General features: G+C 37.0%; 1 protein-coding gene across 39 annotated transcripts in view; it reads left to right on the top strand.

Annotated features, from left to right (window-relative positions):
* Window positions 1–27394, top strand: part of CLASP2 (cytoplasmic linker associated protein 2) — a 170874-nt gene that overhangs the window by 131901 nt on the left and 11579 nt on the right. For 13 of the 39 annotated variants that reach the window (XM_043886914.1, XM_043886905.1, XM_043886900.1 and 10 more), the window contains 7 exons: window positions 8310–8473; window positions 9283–9361; window positions 13416–13559; window positions 16577–16720; window positions 18357–18463; window positions 20225–20378; window positions 22828–23056. In XM_043886914.1, coding sequence (XP_043742849.1) covers window positions 8310–8473; window positions 9283–9361; window positions 13416–13559; window positions 16577–16720; window positions 18357–18463; window positions 20225–20378; window positions 22828–23056 — 1021 coding nt within the window. Of the gene's footprint in view, window positions 1–3308; window positions 3312–8309; window positions 8474–9282; window positions 9362–9488; window positions 9540–13415; window positions 13560–16576; window positions 16721–18356; window positions 18464–20224; window positions 20379–22827; window positions 23057–27394 lie in introns of all 39 variants that reach the window. The other 26 variants (XM_043886890.1, XM_043886901.1, XM_043886911.1 and 23 more) reach the window with 3 other exon arrangements.

Here is a 27394-nt window from a genome sequence, read left to right as displayed (position 1 = left end):
ATGCTTTCTTTTCCTTCCAAGTAAAATTTTAGTTTTAGTTTCCCAACTGCTGTCTATCAAGAGTTGTTTTTTTTCTTTCCCACTCCCTATAAAGGGCCAGACAGTATATATTTTCAGCTTTGTGGGCCATAATGACCTCAGTTATATACAGCTCTGCCGTTCTAGCACAAAGGCATCTATTGACAGTATCTAAACAAGTGGCCATGACTAGGTGTCCATAAAACTACTTATGACATTGAAATATTAATTTGCATAAAATTAACTTGTGTCACTAAATAGCCTTTTCTTTTGATTAAAAAAAAAAAAGCTATTTTAAAATGTAAAACCCATTCTTAGCTTGCAGATTATAGTTTCCCAACCCCTGTTGTATACAATCAACTTTAATGATTGACACTAAAATAAAAACCTGTTCAAGAACCTCTGCTCATAGTCATGCCACTGGTTGAAGGTCAAGACTGTGGAGGGGAAACAGTGTACCAGTCCCTGGTGGGTTAAATCAACCTTTATTCCTATATATGCTGTCCATTTCTGATCTGTGATTTTGCTCTAAAAGCTGTGTCCTGCCTTTCTTGTACCTCTTGCTTTTCTCTTCTGTCCGCCGTAGAGACTGTGTCAAATAGTCTCTCCTTAAATTTAACTCCAGCCCTGTTCCCCTCTCCACCCATCTCCTATCCTGAGCATTTGTCCTGGCCTCTTGGCTTACCAAGAAAATAGAAGCCATCCAACAGAAACTCCATTTCCTGCCTCCAAACCAGCAAAATTAATTTCACATAAGCCCATTCTTTCTACCTTTTCTCCTATGGAAATGGCAGGAGGTCTTACCTTGAAGCTGTTAGCAGCCACATAAACTTGTACTCTTTTTTTTTTTGCTAATATACCCTCATCGGCTTGGTCTTCCAGGAATTTTTCATAAATTTCAACTTGCTCTTTGACACCCCTTTTTATTTTTCAGCCTTGTTGTAAGTGTACTCAGTTGATCTCTTCTGACACTCTAAGGAGTGTGGTGTGGAGAGGAGGAGAAGGCTGTTTTCTGTTGTGTCTAACCCGGTCTTCCTCGCGGCAGACAGCCTCTCTTTTCAGACGCCTGTCTCTGTTTTACTAGTGTCGCTGTAGCTCAGAGCGCTGCCTGAGGCCCTCCTTTGTCACTCTCTACCTTATTTGAAGCTTGTCACCCACTTTGTCCTGATGACTCTCAAATGGTACTTCCAGCCCATATTTTTCTCCTTCACTTACATGCCTTTGGCTCATCTTAAACCTTAAAACTACTTTTTCTCTTGTGTCACGTTATCTCATTGGAGGAAGCCACCATCCCCTCACTGGGCTTCATTCTAGAAATTTACTCAGTCCTGATTGATTCAACCTTCTAAATATTTCCCTTCTCACTACTCATTCCTGGCACAATTGTCTTTTGCCTGCTGTACCTCCTCCCCACCTCCTATCCCTAAATTCTCTTTCACTCTGCATCCTTGAATAATCTTTCTGAAAGGTAAATCTCTCCTGACTTAAAACTCTTCCGTGACTACTCATTACCCTCAAGAAGATATTCAAACAAAGCCTGTCATGTTTGCTTGCTATTCCCTTTTCACTCTCCATCCAGCCTGAAAACCATGTTCATTTCCCCAAATGTGCCCTGCACTTTTCCTCATAGCCTCGAAACAGATCATCAAAGTCACTTCTCTTTCTTTCCTCAAATATGCTCTCCACTCTGAATTGGAATCACTTATCTGTAACCTCAGCCATCCTGAGAGCTCACAGGGCAGAAACCATCTGAAGCCTTGCCCCAGAATGGGCCGTAGGGTTTCGGAGACACTTCCTATCATGAGGTTGGTTGAGTGGACTTTCCCGTGTCCTTTTAAGTTGAATTCAACATTTCAGTCTATTTTAATAGCATCTGAAAAGTAGCAGTAGACCACCTGCTGTCCCCAGCAGAAATAGGAGACTTAGAGAACCAGGGTGTGAGCAGCAGCCCCATCTCCTTTCATCGAGGATCACCTCTAACCCTTAGAATGTTTCTCTTTCTTGTGTTAGTAAGTATCTGAGTCCAGCTGAAATATCAGGTGAACTCCACTGTATAGTAAAGACATCCCAGAAAGGAAGGGCTGGAAAAGAGCTCTTCTTGAGTACAGTTGAAATAGATGCTGGATTTTTTTTCTGTGACATGAGTAATGTGGTTGACTATTTACAGTATACAAGCTGAAATTACTTGATGTCCATAACTTGATAAACTTTTTAAATTTTCATATACTACCGATTCAGTCGTGGTATCTGTATGACAGTAATTTAGATTATAAAGCTGCAAATGTGTAGTTTAAAGCCTCTTAATATTTTCCTGAGAGAGACAGTATAACACAGTGATGACAAATATGAGTAGTGGAGCTAGACTGCTTTGGTTCAAATCCTACCTCCATCACTTTTTAGCAGTGTGCATTGCTTAATCTGTAAAATAGAGTTAATAAGATTGCAGTGATGATTAAATGAGTTAATGTATGTAAAGTCCTTACAACACAATAAGCACTACATATGCTTTTTTAAAAATAAGTAAGTTTGAAAAATTAAGGAATTCAGGGCAGATTTTTATTTTGATTGCTCTAGACACACTTTTTCCTCCAGATGTAGGGTGTGTCAGAAAGCTTATCCCCTGTGATTCTGACAGTCGACTCAGAAGGAACTACTTGAGGAGCGCCACCTTTACTGAAGAACATGCTTTGATTTGACATATTATGGTCTGTGTAGTCTTACCTGCCTACAGGTCTTAGAATCAAGAGACCAAACATGCATCTTACCTGGGGAAAACTAAAAGTTGTAGTATTTTTAACCTCCATACAATAGTAATTGTTCCAGTCCTTCACAGAAATAATTTAACTTGTGAATACATTGCTTCTCAAGAGGGGGAAAAAATAAACGAAAAATTCTCAGATACCATGCTTTGGAAGCAAATGTTGGCACTGTTCAGAAATGTTGGCAGGTGTCTGTTAGTCTTAGATTCTATCCAGAAGTTGAACCTCAAGGATAGTAGGGTCTGAAAAGAAGGGAGTTTTTCTTTTTTTTGTTTGTAACTTTCTTGGCAAGAAAGTGAGAGAAAAAGACAGGAAAACCACGTACTCTTCTCCCATACCATTCATTTAACTCTTGTGTTAAACGCTGTTTTGAGTTTGTCATAAAACTTTGGAAAACATTTGTCATTTTTATTTTCTAAGTGTTTTTCTTCCATACAGGAACTTGGCATTGATGGCGACTAATTTGTGTGTTTTTCTTTTTTTTCTTTTTTTCCTTTTGCATGCTGTCCCCTGTGTTGGAACTCTCAATAGAGAGTAAGTTGGTTCAATATTTGTTGGAAACCTAACTTTACTGCATGACTGTGAAATTAACCCTTTTTCTCTATTTTCTCTCCCAAAGAGTTCATGCAGTGTTGGAACCTTTGCAATCCACGAAATGCTATTTGCAGTTACGCAAACTGTCATTCTGTTTGGAGATGTGCTTTTTAATCTACTAATTAATCTAATTTGATTATGTTCTTCTGTTCTATATTTGATGACTGGCACACCTAAGATACAGGGGCTTCCCTGGGGCTCAGTGATAAAGAATCTGCCTGCAACGCAGGAGACCCAGATTTGATTCCTGGGTTGGGAAGGTCCCCTGGAGAAGGGAATGGCAACCCACTTCAGTATTCTTGCTTGGAGAATCCCATGGACAGGGGAGCCCCAAGGGCTACAGTCCATGGGGTCACAAAGAGTGGACACAACTGAGCAACTGATACACCTGATATAGCAAGGTGAAGAAAAGGCTGCCTCAATTGTAATAACATGAATATTACAGTGCTTTCCCAACGAACTAGAGTTGTAAAATATATAGGATTATACATTGAGTCTGTTGAAGGTTGATTTCATTGAATTATTCCCAAGTTTCACACTTTTTTAAATTGAGTTCTAACCTCCTCATATGTACTTTTACTATTCTGTTAATGGTATCCCATAAAAGGAAACAGAGCAGTTTAAGGAGCAGTGATCTCAGCTTTCTCTTCTGAAATCAGATTTTTAGCCAACGTTTTATTAGCATATCCACTTTTCTCTTTCTCCTTTAATCACAGATAAGGAAATTGGAGAATAGCAACATCTGTCTGACAGTGAACTCTTTATGATACAGCAGTCACATGAAATTTTATGCGAACTTCCAATGTATATTTTGGATGGAGATATATATGTGTGTATATATATGCGTATGTGTATCATTTAGGAAGTACTGTTGATAGAATATAAACATTTTGAAAAATAATAGTATAATTCTATATGTAAAGTACTATAAGTACACATTTACAGTTTTATTCAGCTATACTCACATTTTATCTCATCCAAAGAAATTTCTACTTGGGAGACTCAGACACGTCTTCCTGAAGAAAATAGCAGTTCAGATCTTGACAGGAACATAAACTTTGGATTATATCAGGATGAGAAGAAAGGGCCTCCTACAAATGACTACCCTGAGTCCAGAGAAGTGGGAGATGTCAGAAAGTTGATAGTGAAGAAAACCTTGGCTGTAGTGAAAGGAAGGTCATCCATATCTTCCCTTGCATTGAGAAAAGGGGTTGGTTACCAAGGTAAATTTTACTCAACTAAAAGAAAATTCTTACTTTTAAGAGAACTTTCCCTACAGTTTCATCGGACAACTTTTTAATTGCATCCTCAAACTCTGATAACTTTAAATTTGGTTCTAACTGGTGACATAAGACTGAAATAGAGCCGTTGTTCTCAAATGCTATATATTCCAGATAGGAAGATAACATAAATACAGAAAAAGTTAAAAGAGCACCATAAAGGTAGCCCAAGTACCAGTTTTAAACAGGGATGGACAGTGGCTATTATCTAAAGATATCCAAGAAGCTCTTTGACTGGGACTTGAGTGGTAAGCTTTGTCAGGAGTCATGTACTTTGTGTAAACAGAGGGATTAGAGAGTGTGGTAGGAAATCAGGAGTGTGCGTGATATGTGTTTAGGGATGAAGACTTTATGTTGCCAAATAGTCCAACATCAGTCTGAGGAGTTAGAGCCTCGTCTAAGCATTTGAGACATTATTCTATAGACAGTGAAGGGACATTAAAGAATCTTGTTTCTGTCAAAAGAGTGATGTCACTGTCTGACAGAAAGAAGTCTGAGTTGGTCTGCTGTTTTGTAAATAAAGTTTTATTGAAACAGACTGTGTTCACTTGTCTGCATAGTGTCTGTGGCTATGCTGTGATGACAGAGTTGAAGAGTGCGACCCACATCACATGGCCTGCAAAGCCTAGAATATCTGCTTTCTGGCCTGTTAGAAAAATCCAGACTTGAGGTCAGGAAGGCCTGGTGCCTACAGTGATGTTGTGATCGACAGATTTGAGTAAGACCAACAGTGAGAGCTATTATAGAGGTTATTGTGGGGCCTAGAAGGCTAGATCAGAGAGGCTCTGTCAAGGAAGTCATAATTTCAATGAAAAGAGAATCAGGATGAAGATCTAAGAGATCTCCCCACATTCAGGATAGAAAAGGAAAACTCCTGGTAACAATGAAAAAAGGGAGATAAGAAGAGGAAAAACAGTGTCAAACTATGGAATGGCCAGGCGTACTAAGCTCATGAAAAAGCTATGACATTTCTCGATTGGAAGGTAATTGATGGGTGCAATAGGCTGGAAATTGAAGGCGAAATTCTTGAGACAGTGTCTTCTGCATCGGTAAACAAATAATTCAGGTTGAGAATAGAAGAGTAAAGATAGAGGAGACCATACTTTAGAGAGCAAGAATACAGATAGAAAGACTAGTCTTAGAAATAAAATTGGCTCTTCCTTGGAGAAAGAGTTACTATAAGGATAGCTATAGAAGAAATCAAAATGAGGGGAAAGTCAGTGGAGAATTTTATCATGAATGGCAGTCAAGTAGATGAGGAAGTTGTCCAGTAATAGAGTGCATTGAACACAATTAAAAGCCAAGTGACTTAGCCGTTGATGAGCTGTGGAAACCTTGAGCAAGTAAGTCCCTTAATTTTCTAGTTCTCAATTTTCTGAGAATCAGATAAAATGAGAGAGTTGACTTAGGCATTCTAATGCCTTTGATTTTCAAAATGGATTTTGGTATAGTGAAAGCTTAAGGTTGGAATCTTAAGGAAAATAGGCGGTAGTTGAAACAGTAAGAGTGAAAGTGAACCAGAGAATTAGAGAGTGTTGTGCTGGTACACCAGGTTTAAGGGAGTAGCAGGAAGCCCTGATTTGTCATGTTTGTTATAATTCCTGAGGTGTAAATAGTCCCAAATGGCTGATTTCAAGCCACCAACCATCTCACAAAATTCCCGAATATTTAACGTTTGACTTTCTAGGCAGGTACTGGCTAACTACAGGATGTCACTGGATAGATTTGCTAGTCAGAGTGAGTACTAGGTTAGGTACATGTATTTGTCACTGAGTAGGTCTATTGAAGTTCCTCAGGCCCTGAGGAGGGAGCCAGAGACAGTTCAGTAAAGCCGTGGTCCAAGTGGTTCTGATAGGGTAGGACTGGAGTTAATGAATCTGCAGTGTGATTAAGAACAGTGTTGAGGCACATGTACTTACTGCCTTGAGATCAGAAGTAACAGAAATTTTAAGTAGTCATACTTTCTGCTTTTACAAATAGCATCTTGAGCAAAGTGTATTTTTTCTAGGGCTTCCCAGGTGGCACAGTGGTAAAGAATCTGCCCGCCAGTGCAGAAGATCCAAGAGATGCAGGTTCGATCCCTGGGTCAGAAAGATCCACTTGAGTAGGAAATGGCAACCCGCTCCAGTATTCTTACCTGGAAAATTCCATAGACATACAGGCCTGGCTGGGCTACATTCATTCCATGAGGTTGCAAAGAATCAGACACGACTGAGCACATACACACAAGCACATCTTTTTCTAACTCAAATTAGGTTAAAAAGCTTTTTTTAAAAATTATTATATTATATTATTATATAAATTATATTAATATATATTATATTATATTATTATAAATTATATTATCTATAATTCTGATAGATAAAAAGTCTTTCATTTCTAACAGCGAAAAAACAGGAATTCATGTATAACTACATAAAGGAAAGTAGAAGAAGTAAAATATATATTGAGAGCAGAACTCTTAATTTTAAATTAGCATAGTTACATTGGACCTAACTTTTTTAAGCCATAGATTTTATAATCCATTGGGATTATAAATTGTCTCCTAACACAACATGACTGACGTTGTCTTAAGAACTTTTCCCTCTTTATGTTGAAATAAATTGTCCAGTATGATATTGAATTTATTGAAGAGATATAACCTTATTGTGTCACTTGTCATATTTTTAATGAGATAAATCACTTACGAATTTTAGCTTCCCTCCCCTTTAATTTTTCTTGAATCTTATAAGGAGTTTAAAACTAGTAGATTAATATTGGAAACAAGTATAAAATGGAGAAATGGAGACTAATAGCATGCCATCTGGTTCTTTGTAGAAATCATTAAAATGTAGATGTAGGTTTGTGTCCTGATTTTATTTATTTAGGCGCAGGTATCCCAGGTCATTTAAGCCTTCCCAAGTGGCACTAGTGGTAAAGAACCCACCTGCCTGATGCAGGAGACGTAAGAGACGTGGGTTCTGTCCCTGAGTTGGGACGATCCCCTGGAGGAGGAAATGGCAACGCACTCCAGTATCCTTGCCTAGAGAATCCCGTGGACAGAGGAGCCTGGAGGGCTACCGTCCACAGGGTCGCAGAGTCAGACATGACTGAGCAACTGAGCACACAGGTCATTTAAAATTACTTTTGGGGCAGTTTTAATGAATAAGACATCTTATACCAAAGAATTTTGTGACCACTAACATTGTGTGTGTGAGAACTAAGAAGTCTCCAATTAGCCCATTATGTTAAAAATCATCTTATATATTAAGGTAGCTGTCAGCATAGTCTTCCTGATTAACTCACTGACACTTCAGAGAGCTGGGGGCTGGTGAGACTATAGGTAGTTTCTTGCCCTAAATTTAGATAAAATGAATTTCAGTTTAAGCTATGGCATCATTGACAACCTTAGGTGTGCCAGCCATTATGGCCAAAGTTTCTTTACCAAGTGATGCTGCATGGAATAGCTAATTGTCGAACTTCCGCAGAAGTTGGATAACAGTTCAAATGTACTCTTGTATCACAGAGTCCAATGAAAAGCGAGAGAGGTTGTTTTTCCGCTTGGCTGCCAATCGCTGTGCCTCTGATTCCTGTATTCCTTTCTATTTCAGTTTTGAATTGATCATAGAGGTCAATATTTCCTCCTTTTTCTTCTCCTTCCCCCATTTACCCACTGTAGGTATTCAGCATGTTTTTGGAGACTCTAGTGGACTTCATACAAGTCCACAAAGACGATCTTCAGGATTGGTTGTTTGTACTGCTGACGCAACTACTTAAAAAAATGGGTGCTGATTTGCTTGGGTCTGTTCAAGCAAAAGTTCAGAAAGCCCTGGATGTTACAAGGTAAGATTTTTCTTCATATATTTCAAGTTTACCCAGTAGTAATTAAGAATACTTAGTTTTTGTATTGAAAGTTCAGATTTCTGAGTCCTTTCAAACCATCAAGACTGCATGAGGTCCATTTGAAAATTGTTAGTGATGTCATTTACATGGTATAATTTGATACAACATAGGTTCTTAGTTCAAACATTGCATTTAATCTGTAAAAAATTTCATTAACAACGGTTGAGTAATTCAAGGTAGTAATTTATTGTAATTAAGATGTAACTGCAAAGTTAAGGATTTTATTCAATCTGATATAAAGTTAAAAATATTTGCTAAATTTAAAAAGAATGTTTTATTATGCATTCTTTTTTCAGAAGATTTTGAATCAATGGTACATTTCTACTTTCTTGTGTAGATTGTTGATGTGACTTATTTCAAATATCCATTTACTAAGTTGAGGTGAGTCTAGAATTCAGATATTAGGTATGGAAACATCTCTGATACTGTTGAACTTTTCCCTGAATACATTTTCTGATTAAATCTGTAACTGAGGCAAGAGATCATTATTTGCTCTAGTGTTGCTTTTTAACCCCCTACAGGGGGTTAAATTTATACTTGCAGGGTATAAATTCAAACGTTCTGGTTCTTCTGGGAATAGCTTTTATTATATTCTTTACCACATAGACTATACCACATATAGATACTGCTTCATGCATGCTTTCTAAATGACATTATGTTTTGGTATCAAACATAATCTCTTAAGTTTGCTAAAAGCTTACTTGGTGACTTAATTTTTAATTTTTTGCTTTGTTCTTTCCTTATTTCAGAGAATCTTTTCCAAATGATCTTCAGTTCAATATTCTAATGAGATTTACAGTTGATCAGACCCAAACACCAAGCTTGAAGGTAAAAATTTGAGGTCTTTTGAAGACATTGTAAGGAATTCAAGTATTTTATTCATAAAGTTAATGTTTGTATTTCTGTCACATGAGAAGCTGTTCAATCAGTGGATTCTGTTTTTATAAACTTTCAGACAGTCAAGCCAGCACTTCGGGACCAGCTTCACTCTTTTTGGAGCTCCAAGGTTTTATTGGTTTTGTTTTAATCTGCATTATTTCTTTTCTTAACTCTCTTTACAAACTCTGCAGTGTTTCCGATAATGTTTGTATGCATCTATATATTCAATTACTAACCATTATAAGCCTCTAAAGCATGCACGGATTTGATTTCAAGTGTTATTCGGTGCCAGATTATCTTCCGGAGAAGCTTACTGGGGACTCATAGTTAGAAAGCAACACAAGAATGGCCGTCTAACCCTAAGCTGTTGTGCAAACTCTCTCTATAAAGTCTTTTCTCATTTTATGTTTGTGATTTCCCAGTCCTTTTTTTTTTTCTTCAAAGTTTAGGAGTTTGAATAGGTATTCTGGGCAGAATATCAGTTTTGCCTATGTATTTCAATTAACAAAAATTTTTTTAAGTTTAATCTCAGAACTGTTCTCCAGTTCTTCTTAATTGAAACAGTAGCTTTTTTTTTTCTTCTTACAATGTGATATTTCTGATGTGTGCATAAGCTTTAGATTTGGGATTAGCTTTCTCAATTGTTATTAGCACACGTTTTCTAATAATTTATGTGGAAACTAGGTAGATACCAATTTTTTGTTAAAAATAATTATTTAACATAGAAGAAAATATAATATGCACCCCTGAATTCTTTACTAAAAATGGTTTTATTAAGTTTTCTTAAATGAGATTAATGTCAGGGAAATAACAAGCATATGTACATTTACAAGCCTTGTATTTTCTGCTCTGTTCTGCACGAAATGTTTCTATAAGCATTATTGCCTTGGACTGATTTTCCTTTTAAGTGTCTGAATATGATTTTGCCTTAAAGTCACAATTATATTTCTTACCAGAGTTAACATGTACTCAACATATGTTATTTTCTCAGAGCTGCTTTGTGAAAGAGGTTTCATCTGTTTTGATTTTTAAAAGTGACCTGCAGAAGGAGAATAATTTACTTGATATTATTGATAGATATTCTTTAAACTTGTTATTTGTCCAAGCCATTGTGCTACGTATTCCTTATAATTTTCTGTCATTAATATTTATAATACATGATGAACTGTAAACTGTGGAAAGAATTATGATTTAGGTATTGGTGGTAGGTATTCAAATGCTATTGATAACTATATATATAGAGTTGTTACATGGGCCAATAGAAATGGAGGTCTGAATTATTAGTTTTCAAAATAAGAGTTGCTAAAGACCTGAAGAGAAAGACAATGGGAAGTATAAAATTAGTTTCCCTGTTAGGAAATGTCATACTGAAGACTGGAATCACAGACTGTTTCTCTGAAAGTCATACATACATACATACACATACACATATGTACGTGGTGATGGTTTAGTCGCTAAGTCGCGTCCAACTCTGCGACCCCATGAGCTATAGCCCGCCAGGCTCTTCTGTCCATGGGGTTTCCCAGACAAGAATACTGGAGTGGGTTGCCATTTCCTTCTCCAGGGGATTTTTCCAACCCAGGGATCAAACCTCAGTCTCCTGCATTGCAGGCAGATTCTTTACCGACCGAGGTAAAGAATATTTACCTCATATTACCTCATATTTATGAGGGAATATGTATGTGTATGTGTATATGACTTTTAGAGAAATAATCTATGTAAATGTATTACATATATGTATATATCATAATCTATAATACAGACATATGTGTGGCTTTTATATATTATACACACACACACACACATAAAGCTGTAGGGGAAAATCACTCTTCAACCCGCAAACTGATGTCTTAGGATAGCAAAAAGGAATTCTATTGGAGCTGTACCTTACGCTGAAAATAAAAGTAACTTTCATATGGTTGACAGGATTAAGAATTAAAAACAGATTATAGAAAAACACAAATAACTTGAGTATGAGATTTATCAAAATTCTTTATTTAAAAAGTGCTGGATCTTTCAGATAATATTTTATATTTCCCACAGACTGTCATGTAGCCAGATGTCAAAAAGGAAGCGTTAAAATAGACAAAGATGACATACAGGATGATTTTATTTGAGTAATATTTTTTAAATAAGTGGAACTTTCTGACTTTTTCTTCCCTGAGTTTCAGAAATATGTTTAGAATTATACACACATTAGCAACTATATTGTTTTTCCTCTCTGAAGAAGAATGCATGTTTATGTTATTAAAAATACAGACTATGTATTATAACCTTTTGAAATATACTACCAAAATATAAATTTTCAAATGATTACATATGTATTATGGTTGTTTTGCTTATTTGTATAGTAAACACACCTATCCTATGAAACTCTTTAGAAACTTTACATGCCTCTATAAATTGCCAAGACATGGTACTAATTAAATCTCACATAGTGCAAATAAATATATTCAAAAAACAAAATGCATTGTTTATTCTTTGATTTACTTTAGCTTTCTTTTAGCTGGTCTCACCAATAGAAGGTGATGTGGCTTAAAAATCCAGAATGTTATGTGCTGCCATAATTTAGTTGGGCCTGCTACTCAATATTAGCTATACATCTCTTTCCCTCTTCACTATATGATTTACTCAGGATGGTGATGGGTTAACTCTTTAAAAAAAAACACATTTCTTGAAGTTATAGTTACTTCTTAAAATCATTTATTATGAAACGAAGACAATAAGTTGATGTCTTCTGTCTTCTTTAAACTGGAAGCAGAGAGGGGAAGATATTCAAGAGTCAGAAGTTTAACTTAGTGCTGTGGGGGAAAAAAAAAAAGAAGTTTAACTTATTACTTCTATATATTAACTTGACATAGTACTTCCCAGAGACCTTATTTGGACTGAGTGAGAGAAATGATTGATAATAAGATCAATAATTGGGGATGAAGGAGTACAGAATACCTGATTACCTTAATCTTTGACAATATTTTTTCAAAGTTTCTATTTTAATCATACATTTAAATCTTCCTTTTTCTAAGTCTGCAAACCAGCATTTAGTATGTGTTTAGAGTCTGCTGTATCCAAGGACTGTGCACTCTGCCAGCTGGCATTTCTAAAGTACACTGATAAAGTCTTAGAGAATCATTATTTAGAAATCTAGAATGTTAGGCATGACTTTAAAAACAGTGGTTCTCTAACTTTTTCTACCCTGCCATACCAAGAAAGGGGAGATTATTTAATAATGGCTTACTCTAAGGATAAAGAAGGCTGCATCTAAGAGAGAAGCATGTATGCTTTGCCCCACCTCTTGCTGATTTTGAAGCCTGCATCCTACCACACTCCTACCTACCATGCCACCCACATATCAGGAATTTCTAGGAGAATAGTAAGACTTTTAAAACTCATATATTATACCTCTTTTATGCAAATAACTATTGTCTCTTCCCCAGTGGTCCTTCTGTAAAGCTTTTTTGTCACATTTATTTTGAGAGGTGGTTCTAGCAGTTGATGGACCTATTAAGGAACCTGGTCTCATTGGAGCCTTAATGTATATTTATCTGTATTGCCCACTTTGATTATTCACTTGATTACCCACTGGATGTATAATATCTTATTTCCAAAACTCTTTGGTTCATTTCCCCAAGAGGCAAATTATCCTTCGATGTATAAAGACTGGTTCCTGGGGAGATCTAGACAAGAGTCAGCTATAAGCTCTGAAGGCAGACTAAAGGAGAAGTGTCTAATTTTATCAAGAGAGTGTCAGCAATTCTTCAAAGACGGGTAATGAAATTTATAAAGTCTGCTGTGTGTGGGAAAAAAGCCACATTATCATATACTTGTACCTCTGATAGGTAGGTGGTTGTATGTATAACTTTTCTTTTGCTGTTGATGCTTTTTCATTTTGTATTTCTAAAAAAAAACAAAAAACAAAAAACTATTACCTAACTGTTTCTGAAATGTTCTTATTGCCTGACGATGCCCAGCTGATTGTCCTCTCTCTTTGTGCATCCCTATGTAGGTGAAGGTTGCTATCCTCAAATACATAGAAACTCTGGCCAAACAGATGGATCCAGGAGATTTTGTAAATTCCAGTGAAACTCGCCTGGCAGTGTCTCGGGTCATCACTTGGACAACAGAACCCAAAAGTTCTGATGTTCGGAAGGTATGTTTTAGTTTTAAGATTCAGAAGATAAATTAGAAAAACAAATCAGTCATTTTAGATTGCCAGTTAAGGAAGCTAATGTTTTCAGGATGTTACCAGTTAGCATAGAGTTATTTACCTGGTGATATAAAGATCTTTAAAAAAATAATAATAATAAGAGTTTATACTGTTTCTTGACGTATTAGTTTTAGGCATTATTTACTGACCTGTTGATAGATTCAGTCATTGTGTATCTGTCTGTCTGCCTTTGTAAATGAAGATTTCAGTTTCCAGTATCCTATCCTGTGTCTTTCCCCATAACCTTCAAAATACTTAACGAATCAGTTGTTGGTAATCAATAGAAAAGATTTAATTTTGACTGTGAAAGTATTAATTCCTTCACCAAGTGGTTAATTACTGCCTCCCTCCTTATGGAAACTTTATTTGTCCTAGTGTTAATAATTTGCCTTGTTTTTCATTGTCCTGTTTCTCCCCGCAACATGTTTTTTAAGTGTTAATAGGTTCAACATCTCTGCCACATGCTCATGGCTGAGATTTTCCATATGCTCAAAAACACTGGTTCTTTCTTTTCTGGGGTGTCCCTTTCTAGACCCTCTGTTCTCATCACCATCTTCCTGAGGTTCCTCTTCAACCCTAATCACAGCATCTTGGCTGTACTGACAAAACCAAAGTAATCAAAACAACATGGTATGGACACAAAAATAGACACACAGATCAATGGAACAGAATTCTGAGAGCCCAGAAAGAAGCCCGTGCACAAATGGTCAATTAACCAATGATAAAGTAACCAGGGATATACAGTAAGGAAAAAATAATCTCTTCAATAACTGGTGCTGGGAAAACTGGACAGCTACATGTAAAAGAATGAAATTAGAGTATCCTCTAACACCGTATACAAAAATAAACTCAAAATGGATTAAAGACTTAGATGTAAGACCAAATACTGTTAGTATCCTAGAGGAAAACATAGGCAGAACACTCTCTGACATAAATCGCAGTAGTGTTTTTTGGTTCCATCTCCCAAAGCAAAGGAAATAAAAGCAAAAATAAACAAATGGGACCTAATTAAACTTAAAAGCTTTTGCAGAGCAAAGAAAACCATAAACAAAACAGAAAGACAGCCTATTTAACTTGAGAAAATATTTGCAAATGACTGATAAGGGATAAATATCCAGCATATATAAACAACTTGTACAACTCAACATTAAAAAAAAAAAAAAGCATAATTGAAAAATAGAAAAACTGAATAGACTATTTTTCAAAGAGAAAATGCAGATGGCCAACAGGCACATGAAAAGATGCTGAAAATCACTAATCATCAAGGGAATACAAATCAAAACCACAAAGAGATATTACTTCACACCGGTCAGAATGGCTATCATCAAAAAGAACACAGATAACAAGTATTAGCAAGGATGTGGAGAAAAGGGAACCCTCATACACTGGTGCTGGAAATGTAAATTGGTACAGTCACTGTGAAAACAGGTCCTTAGTTTCAAAGAACTAAAAATAGAACTACCATATGACCCAGCAGTTCCATTCCTGGGTATATATCTTTAAAAAAAAAAAAAAGCAAGAACATTAATTCGAAAAGATGCACGTACTCCAGTGATGTTCATAGCACCATTGTTTACAGTTGCCAAGATATGGATGGTAGCAACATGTGTCCATCAGCAGACAAATGGACAAAGAGGAGCTGATAAGTATACACCCACACCATGGAATACTGCTAAGCTGTAAAAATGAGCAGTTTCGCCATTTGCAGCAACATGGTTGACCTTTATGCTCAGTGAAATAAATCAGGCAATGACAAATACTGTATGATATCACTTATCTGTGGAATCTAAAAAATTTAACAAACTAGTGAATATAATAAGAAAGAACCCTATTCACAGATATAGAGAACAATCTAGTGGTTACCAGCAGGAGAGGACTAATATGGGAGTGGAGAATGATGAGGTACAAGCATTTAAGTATAAAATCAGTCACAATGATATATTGTGCAAGAGAAATATTAAGTATAAATGAGTTATAATGTATGAGTCACTATAGTGTACACCTGTAACTTATATTGTATAGCAACTGTACTTCAGTTTTAAAAATCAGACCAAACAAACAAACAAAAAAGATTAAGCATAAATTAATAAAATAGAGAGTAGAAAAGTGATAGAGGAAATTAGTGAAACCAAAAGTTGTGTTTTTTGGAAAGATCAACAAAATTGACAAACTTGTAGTTTGATTGATAGAAAAAAGAAGAGAAGGCTGAAATTACTAGAATTAGAAATGAAAGAGAGAAGTTTATTACTGACCTTACAGAAATAAAGATGATTATAAAGAAATGCTTCAATATTGTATGCCAGCAAGTAGTAAACTTGGATGAAATGGGCAAATCCCTAGATAGACACAAACTAATGAAACTAACTGTAAAAGTCAATAGAACAAGTTAAGAGATTAGTAATCAAAAAACCACCCACAAAGAAAAGCCAGGCTCAGATGGTTTAACTGGTGAGTGCTACGAAATGTTAATATCAATTCTTCTCAAACTCTTCTTTAAAAACCATAAGAGGAAGAAAATAAAAACCATAAGAGGTAGGAACACTTTCCAACTCATTCTATGAGGGCAGTTTTATCTTACAAACCCAGACCATACAAAGTAGTGGTAATTAAGGTAGTGTGGTATTGGCTTAAGGATAGACGTAAAGTCCAATGGAATAGAATTGAGAGTCCCGAGGAAACCTGTGTCTGTGGCCAATTGATTTTCAATAAGGGTGCCAAGACCATTGCCCTTGGTTGGCCATATTTGTTATACTTTTCATAATCCCTTCTTACTTTCAAAAAAGGTAAGTCAAAAAAAATTTTTATTGTTTCAGCAAAGAAATTTGAAAGCATATAGGAACGTCTTTTTCCCTAGGAAAGCTGGTCTGGCACTATTGAACAGAAATGTTGAATGAAGAAAATGGTCTCCTTTGAGTAACCAAAATATATTCATCTGCTTCTTGTATGTCTTTGTTTTCTAGGCAGCGCAGTCAGTCCTGATTTCCTTATTTGAACTCAATACCCCAGAGTTTACAATGTTATTAGGAGCTTTACCAAAAACTTTTCAGGATGGTGCTACCAAACTTCTTCATAATCACCTTCGAAACACTGGCAATGGAACACAGGTCTTTTTTCACTTGGGTTTTTTTTTTTTTTTTTGCCATTGTTTAATGTGATGGATGGTTAACAACAGTAATTGCTTTCTTTTTTGCATGAAGTAAACTTTGATCCTAATATGTAATTTTTGCATCTGCATTAGGCAGCATTTCCTGAGCAGAATTAAATATTGTCCTGAAAAAAATAGTCCTTAGGCCTATAATTTTTTTATTATTATTTGGTGTGCATTAGGGTGGTGGTGAATGGTAACCACGGTATGAACAAGGAAAGTGAAATATAGCAGAACTTAGATGAGGGCATCAGCCTTGCAAGCTATGAGAATTAGAACATGCTCTTTAGATGAACCAGTCCTTATTGGAGGACCAGAAAGGATGACTTATTCCAGGAATGACAGGCCCAAGGAGGGTAGTGCAGGCTTGTCAGTCTATAGGTGCTTGACTAATACAAGAGTTTGTTTTGGAGAAATAAGATCTGAGTAAGTGAAGCGTTAGTGTTATATCTAAATGGTGTTGAACTATTTGCATAATATGCCAAAGAATTGAACTTGGGTTTTAAAAAGACAAAGAGGGCAATACCTTTGATAATGCATAAGGGAGAAAGCAGATGCACTTATGGCAGGAGTAAGGTAAAGTGTAAGCGTAAAACAATGTGAGAACCATTTCTTGGGACCAAAGTCAATTATTTTTTTAAATGGAAAGGGGGAATTCCCTGGTGGTGCAGTGATTAGGATTCTGCACTTCCACTGCCAGGGCCGTGGGTTGACTCTCTGGTCAGGAAACTAAGATCCCACAAGCTATGTGGGATAACAACTGAAAATTAAAAAAATAAAGGGAGAAGATATTGTTTTATTATTATCTTGAGAGAGAAGCAAATTGCTAATATGACCAGATTTTACTTCTTTGATGTCTTTGTAAAAATCATTTGTAAATCAGACTGAAGGAGGAACAAAATTTAAGTGATTGTAATGATTGGAGGAAGGAATTGGCTTAGGGCAGGAAGCTAATTTAAGATTGTTAATTTGGAATCTTGTTTAATTATTGAGGAAAAAAGATTGTTGTGGTAATATTTAGGAGAAAGAAGTAGGTGAGGAGAACAACAACAACAAAAAAAACTTAAAAGAGCTAGATTGCTGAATAGAAAGAAAGTTTTTCCCCACAGAAACTAGAGATAAGTACATCAGTATTTTAAAATAACGACCTAGTGGGGACTTCCTTGGTGTTCCAGTGGTTAATAATCCGCCTTGCAATTCAGGGGACATGGGTTCAATCCCTGGTCAGAGAACCTGGGATCCCACATGCCATGGAGGAACTGAGTCTGCATGCCACAATTAAGGCACACTGCAGCTAAATAAATTTTAGTAATAAATTTTAAAAAAGAAAGAGAAAAGTAAAATAATGACCTGGGAACTTCCCTGGTGGTCCATTGGTTAAGATTCTGTGCTTCCAGTGCAGGGGCGTGGGTTTGGTCCTGGTTGGGGAATTAAGATCCCACATGTCTCACTACATAGACAAAGTATTTTTTAAAATACACAAAATAATGACCTATTAGTATAAATCTGGCTGTTTCGTGTGTTCAACTTCTTGACTGAATGGCCTCCCTAAGAGCCTGTCATATGTTAATGTTTATTTGACTCTTGTCCGTCAGGGTTCCATGGGAAGTCCTTTGACAAGACCAACACCACGGTCACCAGCCAACTGGTCCAGTCCTCTTACTTCTCCCACCAATACATCACAGAATACTTTATCTCCAAGGTAATAAAAGGATTGTTTTCCATCATGGTTTGTATTTGCAGATTCCCATTCTTAGAAAAGCTGACATTAATATAAATCCAGTTGATTACTACTTAACGAAAATGTCTTGGACACATAGGAACTTAGCAAATTAAAACAATGTTAGGTTTATTCCAAAATAAACCCTTTAGATGATCATAATATATAGGATATGGAATTCTTTTTCTTGTAAGTGACAGGAAAACTTTGGACACAGCTTTTGGAAAAAAGCAAGAAGTAATTAAACATTAAATAACATAGTTACTGTTTCTCAGACAAGCTGTGTAAATCCATTAATTTCCAGTTGTGTCTTTCAGTTATAATGGTTGATATAAATGATGAGATCAAGTTATAATGAAAATTTAAATCTAATATGGGCCAACCACCTCTTAAAAATAGAAAACAAAATTAAGTTTATAGACAAAAAAAAATGTAAAAATAAAGAAAAACAAATAGGGAAGGGTTAAATATAAAATTGGCAATATGTATACTTCTTAGGAAAAAAATGTGATCTTGAGATTGATCCTTCATGAAACGTGTGAAATTTTCACACACTTGATTAATCCCCACATGAGCTATACTTCAGAGAAGTTATAAGTTAACTCATTAATGGATTAACATTTTTTCCCCTTCTCCTGGTCTTTAAAAAAAATGGCTTAGTAGCCATTATTGTCCTTATCAGCTTGATTTTTGTTATTAGCCAAATAGCATATTCTTCATCATATTCATTACAATTACATAAGATGTTTTATTATATTGCAAAACATATTGTAAACTTACCATCATATTTTTTCCATGCCTATGCATATCCATCAGGCTAAATTCCAGACTGAGTTGAATTTTAGAATCTGATTATAGAATTCATATTTCAGTGGGACTTCCCTGGCAGTCAAGTGCTTGGGGCTCTTTGCTTCCACTGCAATGGGCACTGGTTCTATCCCTGGGGTCAGGGAAGTAAGATCCTGCATGCCTCATGATGTGGCAAAAAAAAAAAGAATTCATATCAGTAAAACTTATATTCTATGTTAAAAATTCTCAATCGTCTTACATATTTGTGTAAAATGTATCTCTCTCCTCTTCCAGCATTACCATTATTGTGACTTAACCCACAGGGGTTAGCAAACTCTGTAAAGAGTCATATGGTAAATATTTTAGGCTTTGCAGGCAGGGTGGTCATTGTCAGGTCTATTCAACTCTGCTGTTGTAGTGTGAAATAACCATAGACAATAGCTAAATAAATCAGCCTTGCTATGTTCCGAAACAATTTCGGGAAGATCCCCTGGAGGAGGAAATGGCAATCCATCCCAGTATTCTTGCCTGGAAAATTCCATGGGCAGAGGAGCCTGGCAAGCTACAGTCCATGAGGTTGCAAAGAGTTGGGCACAACTGAGCATGCACACACACACACAATTTGAGTTTCATATAATTTTCCTGTGTCGTGAGATGTGTTTTGATTTTTTTCTCAGCTATTTAAAAATGTAAAAAAAGTTCTTAAGGTGAAAAGAAAAACCAGTTGCTAAGGGCTGTGTGCCTTCTAGAGTCACTATAAACTGCCCTTGATCAGCAAACAGGGGAACATGCTCTTTAGCCATTTGTAGCTGTCAGGTTTTGTTTTGCTAATTATGCTTTAGAACATATACATTCTCTAACTCTGTCTTTATAAATATCCTGTGCCATTTCCTCAGATGTATTTGTATTTTAAAACTACACATAAACAAAAATTAATTGTTGTCTTTTTCATAGTGCTTTTGATTATGACACAGAAAATATGAACTCTGAAGATATTTATAGCTCTCTTAGAGGTGTCACTGAAGCAATTCAGAATTTCAGCTTTCGTAGTCAAGAAGATATGAATGAACCATTGAAAAGAGATTCTAAAAAAGATGATGGCGATTCAGTGAGTATTTGAATATTCTTACATTGCACATGTTTTCATTAAGAGTTTTTAATTTTGTTTTTAAACTTTGCTTTCTGTCACTTTCAGATATAAACTTCCAGGAGTCAATTACTCAGTATTTATTGAGTACCTACCATACTCCAGGCTCTGTTCTAACAGAGTCTTAGATTTACAAGGCACAGATGCTGCCTTCAAGTTCCTTGTGGAGTTTTGGATAGAGATTAATGCTATAGGAAAGATGACATTTGCATTGAGACCCTAATCGAGCCATACAAGGTCTAGGAGAGGAGAATTCCATTAAGGAAATAGCAGGCACAGAGACACTTAGATGTGAGCAGGCTTTGTCCCACTGGGAACCAGGATGAAAGCCAGTATAGTTATGAAAGCATGTGCGTCATGAAAGAGCGGAGGCCTAGAACATCGGCCAGATCCCATGGCTCTTGTAGGACAAAATAAAGTGTTCAGGCTCTTTAAAATTCCTGTTCAGTGTGGTGATATTTTCACCAGTTTATGTGGTGCCAGTTAAGAATGTTATGACCCATCTTTCTAACATTTGTGAATATTATTGTTCAGTTTGTTATTTCTGCCACTATATAAAGAGCTGTTGATTTTTTTACTCTACTTTTTCTTCGACTTTTCTCTGACATCTTAGACTTTTCTAAGAACAAGCTATCCCACCGTTTCCTGTGGAATCTGTGGTTTCTCAGTGTTTGCACAATTGTAGAACACTGCAGTACTTTAGCAGATCTCTAAAGGGCTCCCTCCTCTGCCTCCTGACGTCTTTCCTGCTATTGTTTTTCTCCCCGTGCCTACATAGCAGATGGGCCTAGTAAACAGAATGCCAAACCCCTGCTTACTACTGGTATTTGAGGTTCCCTGCCTCACAAGTTGAGTGTGATAGCATTAAGAGGTTAGGGAGCATCACTGCATGATTGAGACTTCCCTCCTAGAGTAGCAGGGGCAGTGTCAAGTAGTGGATTTTGGCAGGAGTGAGTAAGTTTGCCATGTACTCACTAGTCAGATTATCATTTGTAAACCTTATGTCTGCCTAAGGAAAATAGGGATGTTACTGCATACCTTAAAAATTATTATGCATATAATAAATCATGTGATTCCATCCAGCCCAGACCTCTCTTCTGAGTTCCAGATTTCATACATCTAGCTTCCTGTTTGAACTCCAGATCTTTACCCCAAACTGTTCTTTTCTCTCTCACTTGATACAGTGCTAGTTGCTTAGCCAAAAACCTTGGACAGAACAGTTGTCCTCATCTTGTCTCCGTTTCTCATCCTCCCTACTCAGTCCATCAGGAGATCTGTTTAGTCTCTCTTCAAATGCAAGCCGCAGTCTACACAGTAGAATTTTTTCCCTTGTTACCTCTCCAGCCTCATCCCCTACTGCTCTCTTCTGCTCTGGCCACACGCCTCCTTGCTGTTCCTTGAACGTACAGGGCATGCTTTTTGCCTTAGTGCCTTTGTCTTGGCTGCCCCCTCTGCCCTAAACATTCTTATTCCAGATACCCACGGCCAGTTTCCTTGTTTCCCCCAGCTCTTTGCTGCAGTGGCTTCCCAGTGAGTCTTGCTCCAGCCACGCTGACTCATCTGCAGCTTTGGCCCTCAGATCCCTTTAATGCTGCACTCGCCTGCCATGGGAGATTCACCTCCTACGTAACTCACTCATTACGTTTTCCTAATGTCTCTGTCCCTCAACTACAATGTCAGCTTCGTGAGGATAGACAGCATTCTCTCATTTGTTAACTAATATATTCTCAATACCAGTAATGGTGCCTGGCATGGAATACGTACAGTATTCCATGTACAGTAAATATTTAAAGAATATTTGTAAAACACCTTGCTACTGGCATAGCACATGGTTGCTCAGTAGATGGTGGTAACAGTGATGTTGATGGTGGTAACTGGTATTTTGATAGGTTATGTTAATGTGCCCAAACTCCATCATGCAGCCTTCCAAAAGTTATGCTGTCCTCTGTGGCCTTTTTTTCCTTAAGCAGGCCTTTTAAAATTTTGTTTTCTTATACTGTATTAATATACTGTCATTATGGAATTTATAACCTTAATGAAATCTGGGAGCTTTTAGTTCTGTGTTTCTAATGAAAGCTGTTTTGGATCTTTTACTGGCATTGCTAATGCACTGTATATATTTGGTCCTGTCCTTGATAAGGAAACTGTAGGAATCATTAGAGACAGCGTTCTTTCATGATTCTTATTCACCCTTGCAGCTGTGGTTTCCTTACATCTTTTCTAGTAAACTGACTTTGTGAACGCAAGTTTTAGCTCATCATCATGTGCATTTCATTACTTAATTTTTTTCAGCTGGTTTTTGTTATCTTTTCAAAATAGACTTTCAAGCAGTAGGGAAGTACCTCTTTAGACTTTCAAACAGATATTTGAAATGATTTAATTTGCTGTGCCTTCTTCTTCCCATTAATAGATATGTGGTGGTCCTGGGATGTCTGACCCAAGAGCAGGAGGTGATGCTACTGACTCAAGCCAGACAGCCCTTGATAATAAGGCTTCACTGCTCCACTCGATGCCTGCGCACTCCTCTCCACGCTCCCGAGACTATAATCCGTATAACTATTCAGACAGCATCAGTCCCTTCAACAAGTCTGCCCTCAAGGAGGCCATGTTTGATGATGATGCTGACCAGTTTCCTGATGGTATGTCCTGTCCGTGTTCAGAGGACTGGTAATCAGTGATGCAAAAGAAGATACATGTTCTTTTTGTGTAATTCTCTAAAAAGTAAGGCTCTTTGAGAGTGAGAATGTTCTCTGCCATCTTCTAGGAGCTCATTTCTGTTGGTTTAGTAGTTTTCTTCTCCAGAATAAAAGATGGATTAATCATCCTAAGATCATCTTTGAAATCAAGAAAACTTTAGTTTTCCCAGGAACAACTGAAACCAGTTACATTTTCATTTAGTTATTAATTTTTATACAGAGTGACAAAACCCTTTAAAGGGATACCCATTCTTTAGTGTGAAGTTACAAACTCTTTAATTCAAGGATTGAATATGGGAAAAGGTACAATTAAGATCTGGAATTGGCTTAGGTCTAAGCTCTGTGTGTGTGTATGTTAGACGCTCAGTCGTGTCTGACTCTTTGCGACCCCGTGGACTGTAGCCCACCAGGCTCCTCTGTCCATGGAATTCTCCAGACAAGAATACTGGAGTGGGTTGCCATTTCCTTCTCCAGGGGATCTTCCCAACCCAGGGATTGAACCCAGGTCTCCTGCGTTGCAGGCAGATTCTTTACCATCTGAGCCACCAGGGAAGTCTGGGTCTAAGCTCTTAACACTTACTAAATAAGCTGCATCACCTGGAAGGTTGGTTGACCTTCCTGAACTTCACCTGTCATGGTTGGAGATGCCGTCTTACCTGCCCTTCTGATCATAGTATGCTGTGAGGTTTGGATAAGATATATAGAAACTGATTATAAAGTGTAAAACAGTGCAAATAATATTTTCTTTGTTTTTAATAGTAAGGAATTGCATATTTCCTCTGTAAATTATGTGATTCATTACTTCTTTTTTGAACTAAAGGCTTAAGTAATCTTTAGTAATATGTAACTATATGTAGATAAACTTGCAAGTCTCCTTCTCAACACTGCCTCATGATTTCATAATTAGGTATTAATAGTTTCTGGTATTCCTTTATTCCCTCAGTATTGCTGTCAGTGAACTTATTTTTGCATAAACTTTTGTGCACACATACAGATAATTTTAAGAGAGTTCTAGAGATAGAATTGCTCAATTAAAGGATATGTAAGTCTTAAGTTTTCAGAGTTACTACCAGTTACCAACTCAAAACACATGGCAAATTTAAGTAGTACTGATTTCCTCAGCAACCCAGAATGTTTAAGTGTTTTTATGTTTTGTCATTGTGATAGGTATAAAATAGATATCCTAATGAGCATTTCTTTAATTGTTAGGAAGACTGAAAAATTAGCTCTCAATTTTTTTTTTAATTTTTGTTATTTTGAAGAGTAGAAAAATCTCTTCACTTCTGTATTTCTTCACTAATGCAGTCGATAAATCATGTTTTTACCAACGTGTCATATTGAGTGACTTAATATATCACAAATATCACAAAGGCAAAATTATGACAATGTGCCAAATTCTCTAAATTACATAAGAATCTATAAAATTGTGACCATTGTGCACTTCGGTCTGTTTTAGTCTGTCATATGTAGTTGACTATGCTCTTGAGGTTTAGTCACAATAGCAGCATAACAGGAGTGTGTGAATAAACTGGACGTAGCAGCAAAGTGTCCTTGGATCCGTGAGTCATACCAGCAGCCTGGTGATTGAGACCTAGCTGTAACAACTTGAATTGTTTTTATATTATTTATGCACAGTGGTCACAACTGACATGACTTGCTTCGTCTGCCATCTGTGTGTCTGTGTGTAGGGTTTTGTTTGTTTGTTTGTTTTTTAAGTATTATTTCAAAACAGGCAAAAGCTTAAAAGTTGTGAATACAGTTCCTTCTTCTTGAGAAGGATCAAACCCTGTCAACCCTAAAGAAAATCAACCCTGAATATTCATTGGAAGGACTGGTGCTGAAGCTCCAATATTTTGGCCACTTGATGTGAAGAGCCAACTCACTGGAAAAGATCCTGATGCTGGAAAAGATTGAGGGCAGGAGGAGAAGGGAATAGCAGGGGATGCGATGATTGGATGGCAACATGGACTCAATGGACATGAGTTTGAGCAAACTCTGGGAGATGGTGAAGGACAGGGAAGCCTGGAGTGCTGCAGTCCATGGAGTTGTAAAAAGTTGGACCACACTGAATGAATGAACAGCAACAAATCAGAAACAGGATATTTACAGTTTTAAAGTATCTTTCCAAAAAAAACCCTACTAATTCCAAAATGGGTAACTCCACAGTGGAGAAGCCTAGGAGCAGCACCATAATTAAGCGATCAAAGTTATATCACCAACCTTGGGGCAAAGTGAAATCGTGTGTTAGTCAACAGATGCAGTATCACCTCTGTGATACTGATGCCAAGAGCATATAATCTAAATCTGATAGTAAGAAAATATCAAACAAACCTAAATTGACGGAAATGCTACGTAATAACTGGCCTTTAATTTTTAAAAGTGCCACGGTCATGAAAGCCAAGAGAAGACCGAACACTGAAGGAGACGTGAAGACTAAATGCAACATGACCTTCTTATAACTATAAGTATAGACATATAATTTATGTATAGACACATAATTTCCTATTATATAGTGGGTTATAATGTTTAATTATCATCATTTGTTTTGATGCTCAAGTGGTCCTTGATTTGACCACCTGGATCCCATTTAAGCTGGCTTTGTGTCATTTTAACAGGTCCCCATCCTTACGTTTTGACACAGCATAATCTTACACTGTCTTTACTTCAGTCCTGTAACCAACCATTTCTCCAAGGATCAATCCTTGGTTTCTTTTAATAGGAAATGATCTTTTAAGACTAAAGTTTGGACACTTGGTATACTTCCTCTAAGTGACTAGAGCTAAGGAGTATGTATGCATTGATATATATCTATTTCTGTATCTGTCAAAAGCTGTGTGTTTGTACCAATAACTCCAATTCCAGTCTAGCACCATGAGATTAATTTTAGTTTCTCTCTTTACATATTGATAACCCCTGTGAGAAACCTGACGTCCATTATCTTTACTGTGTTTGCTTATCTGATCCCTGCTCCTGTGTGCAACCAGTTCTCCATCCCTACCACCACCTCCTCACTTGCACACATGCATGCCTCACCCTGCTGGGCTCCCCTTTCCACGTGGACACTGATACCCAGTGCCCTTCTGCTTGGGCTCTTGACAGATCACACCTGGTTGCCACTACATGGGGACTCGCTTCTTATTCTGGCTGAACTCTGAAACCCTACCTTTCCCATCCTCACGTGGAAACCCTCCTTACTCTGCCCATGAATGTGTCCCCAGGCCTGTAATTTTGATGAATGAAAAAATATCTTCATTTTATGAGATTGAGGTATTGTGTTTTTACCAGCTTCTCATGTTAAAAGAGACTTGATATATCACAAATATCACATCACAAAGCCAAAACTGTGACAGTATAGCAAGATAACCCCTACTCTAATTTTCTTCTCCTTTACTAAAGATCATCTATTTCCTGTTTGTTAAAGGAAAATATCTGTGGAAATTAGCTGAAACCTAAACTGGGTTGAATAGTTCTGAACTTGAGAACATTATTTCTTCACAGCATAATACTTGATTGACTTCTGAAACATAAGCCAGACCTTTTATGTTGAGTAAACACTCTTCAAAGATGGATAAGCCTCCTACTAAACCAAAATAGTTTCTCCAGGCTTTGTGCAGCAATTATTTTCACTTATTGTCTGTTTTCTTTTTAAAATCTGAGGTGAAGACTTTGACATTATTGTGAATGTTGCTAACATTATCCTGTTTAATATATTGACCTCAATTTTGCGTTTTGATTTTTCTTTTATACCCTGGCCCCAAGTAAAGTTTCTCCTCTTCTTTGGTTTTTACAATCTAAAACTTTTGTTCAGTTCAGTTCAGTTGCTCAGTTGTGTCTGACTCTTTGCGACCTCATGAACTGCAGCACACCAGGCCTCCCTGTCCATCACCAACTCCCAGAGTCCACCCAAACCCATGTCCATTGAGTCGGTGATGCCATCCAACCATCTCATCCACTGTCGTCCCCTTCTCCTCCTGCCCTCAATCTTTCCCAGCATCAGGGTCTTTTCAAATGAGTCAGCTCTTTGCATCAGGTGGCCAGAGTATTGGAGTTTCAGCTTCAACATCAGTCCTTCCAAAGAACACCCAGGACTGATCTCCTTTAGGATGGACGGGATGGATCTCCTTGCAGTCCAAGGGACTCTCAAGAGTCTTCTCCAACACCACAGTTCAAAAGCATCAATTCTTCTGCACTCAGCTTTCTTTATAGTCCAACTCTCACATCCAAACATGACCACTGGAAAAACCATAGCCTTGACTAGATGGACCTTTGTTAGGAGATTAC

This window comes from Cervus elaphus, chromosome 24 (genome assembly GCF_910594005.1).
Source record: "Cervus elaphus chromosome 24, mCerEla1.1, whole genome shotgun sequence".
In the NCBI taxonomy this organism is placed as follows: domain Eukaryota; kingdom Metazoa; phylum Chordata; class Mammalia; order Artiodactyla; family Cervidae; genus Cervus; species Cervus elaphus.
This window is presented reverse-complemented; position numbering and strand designations above follow the sequence as displayed.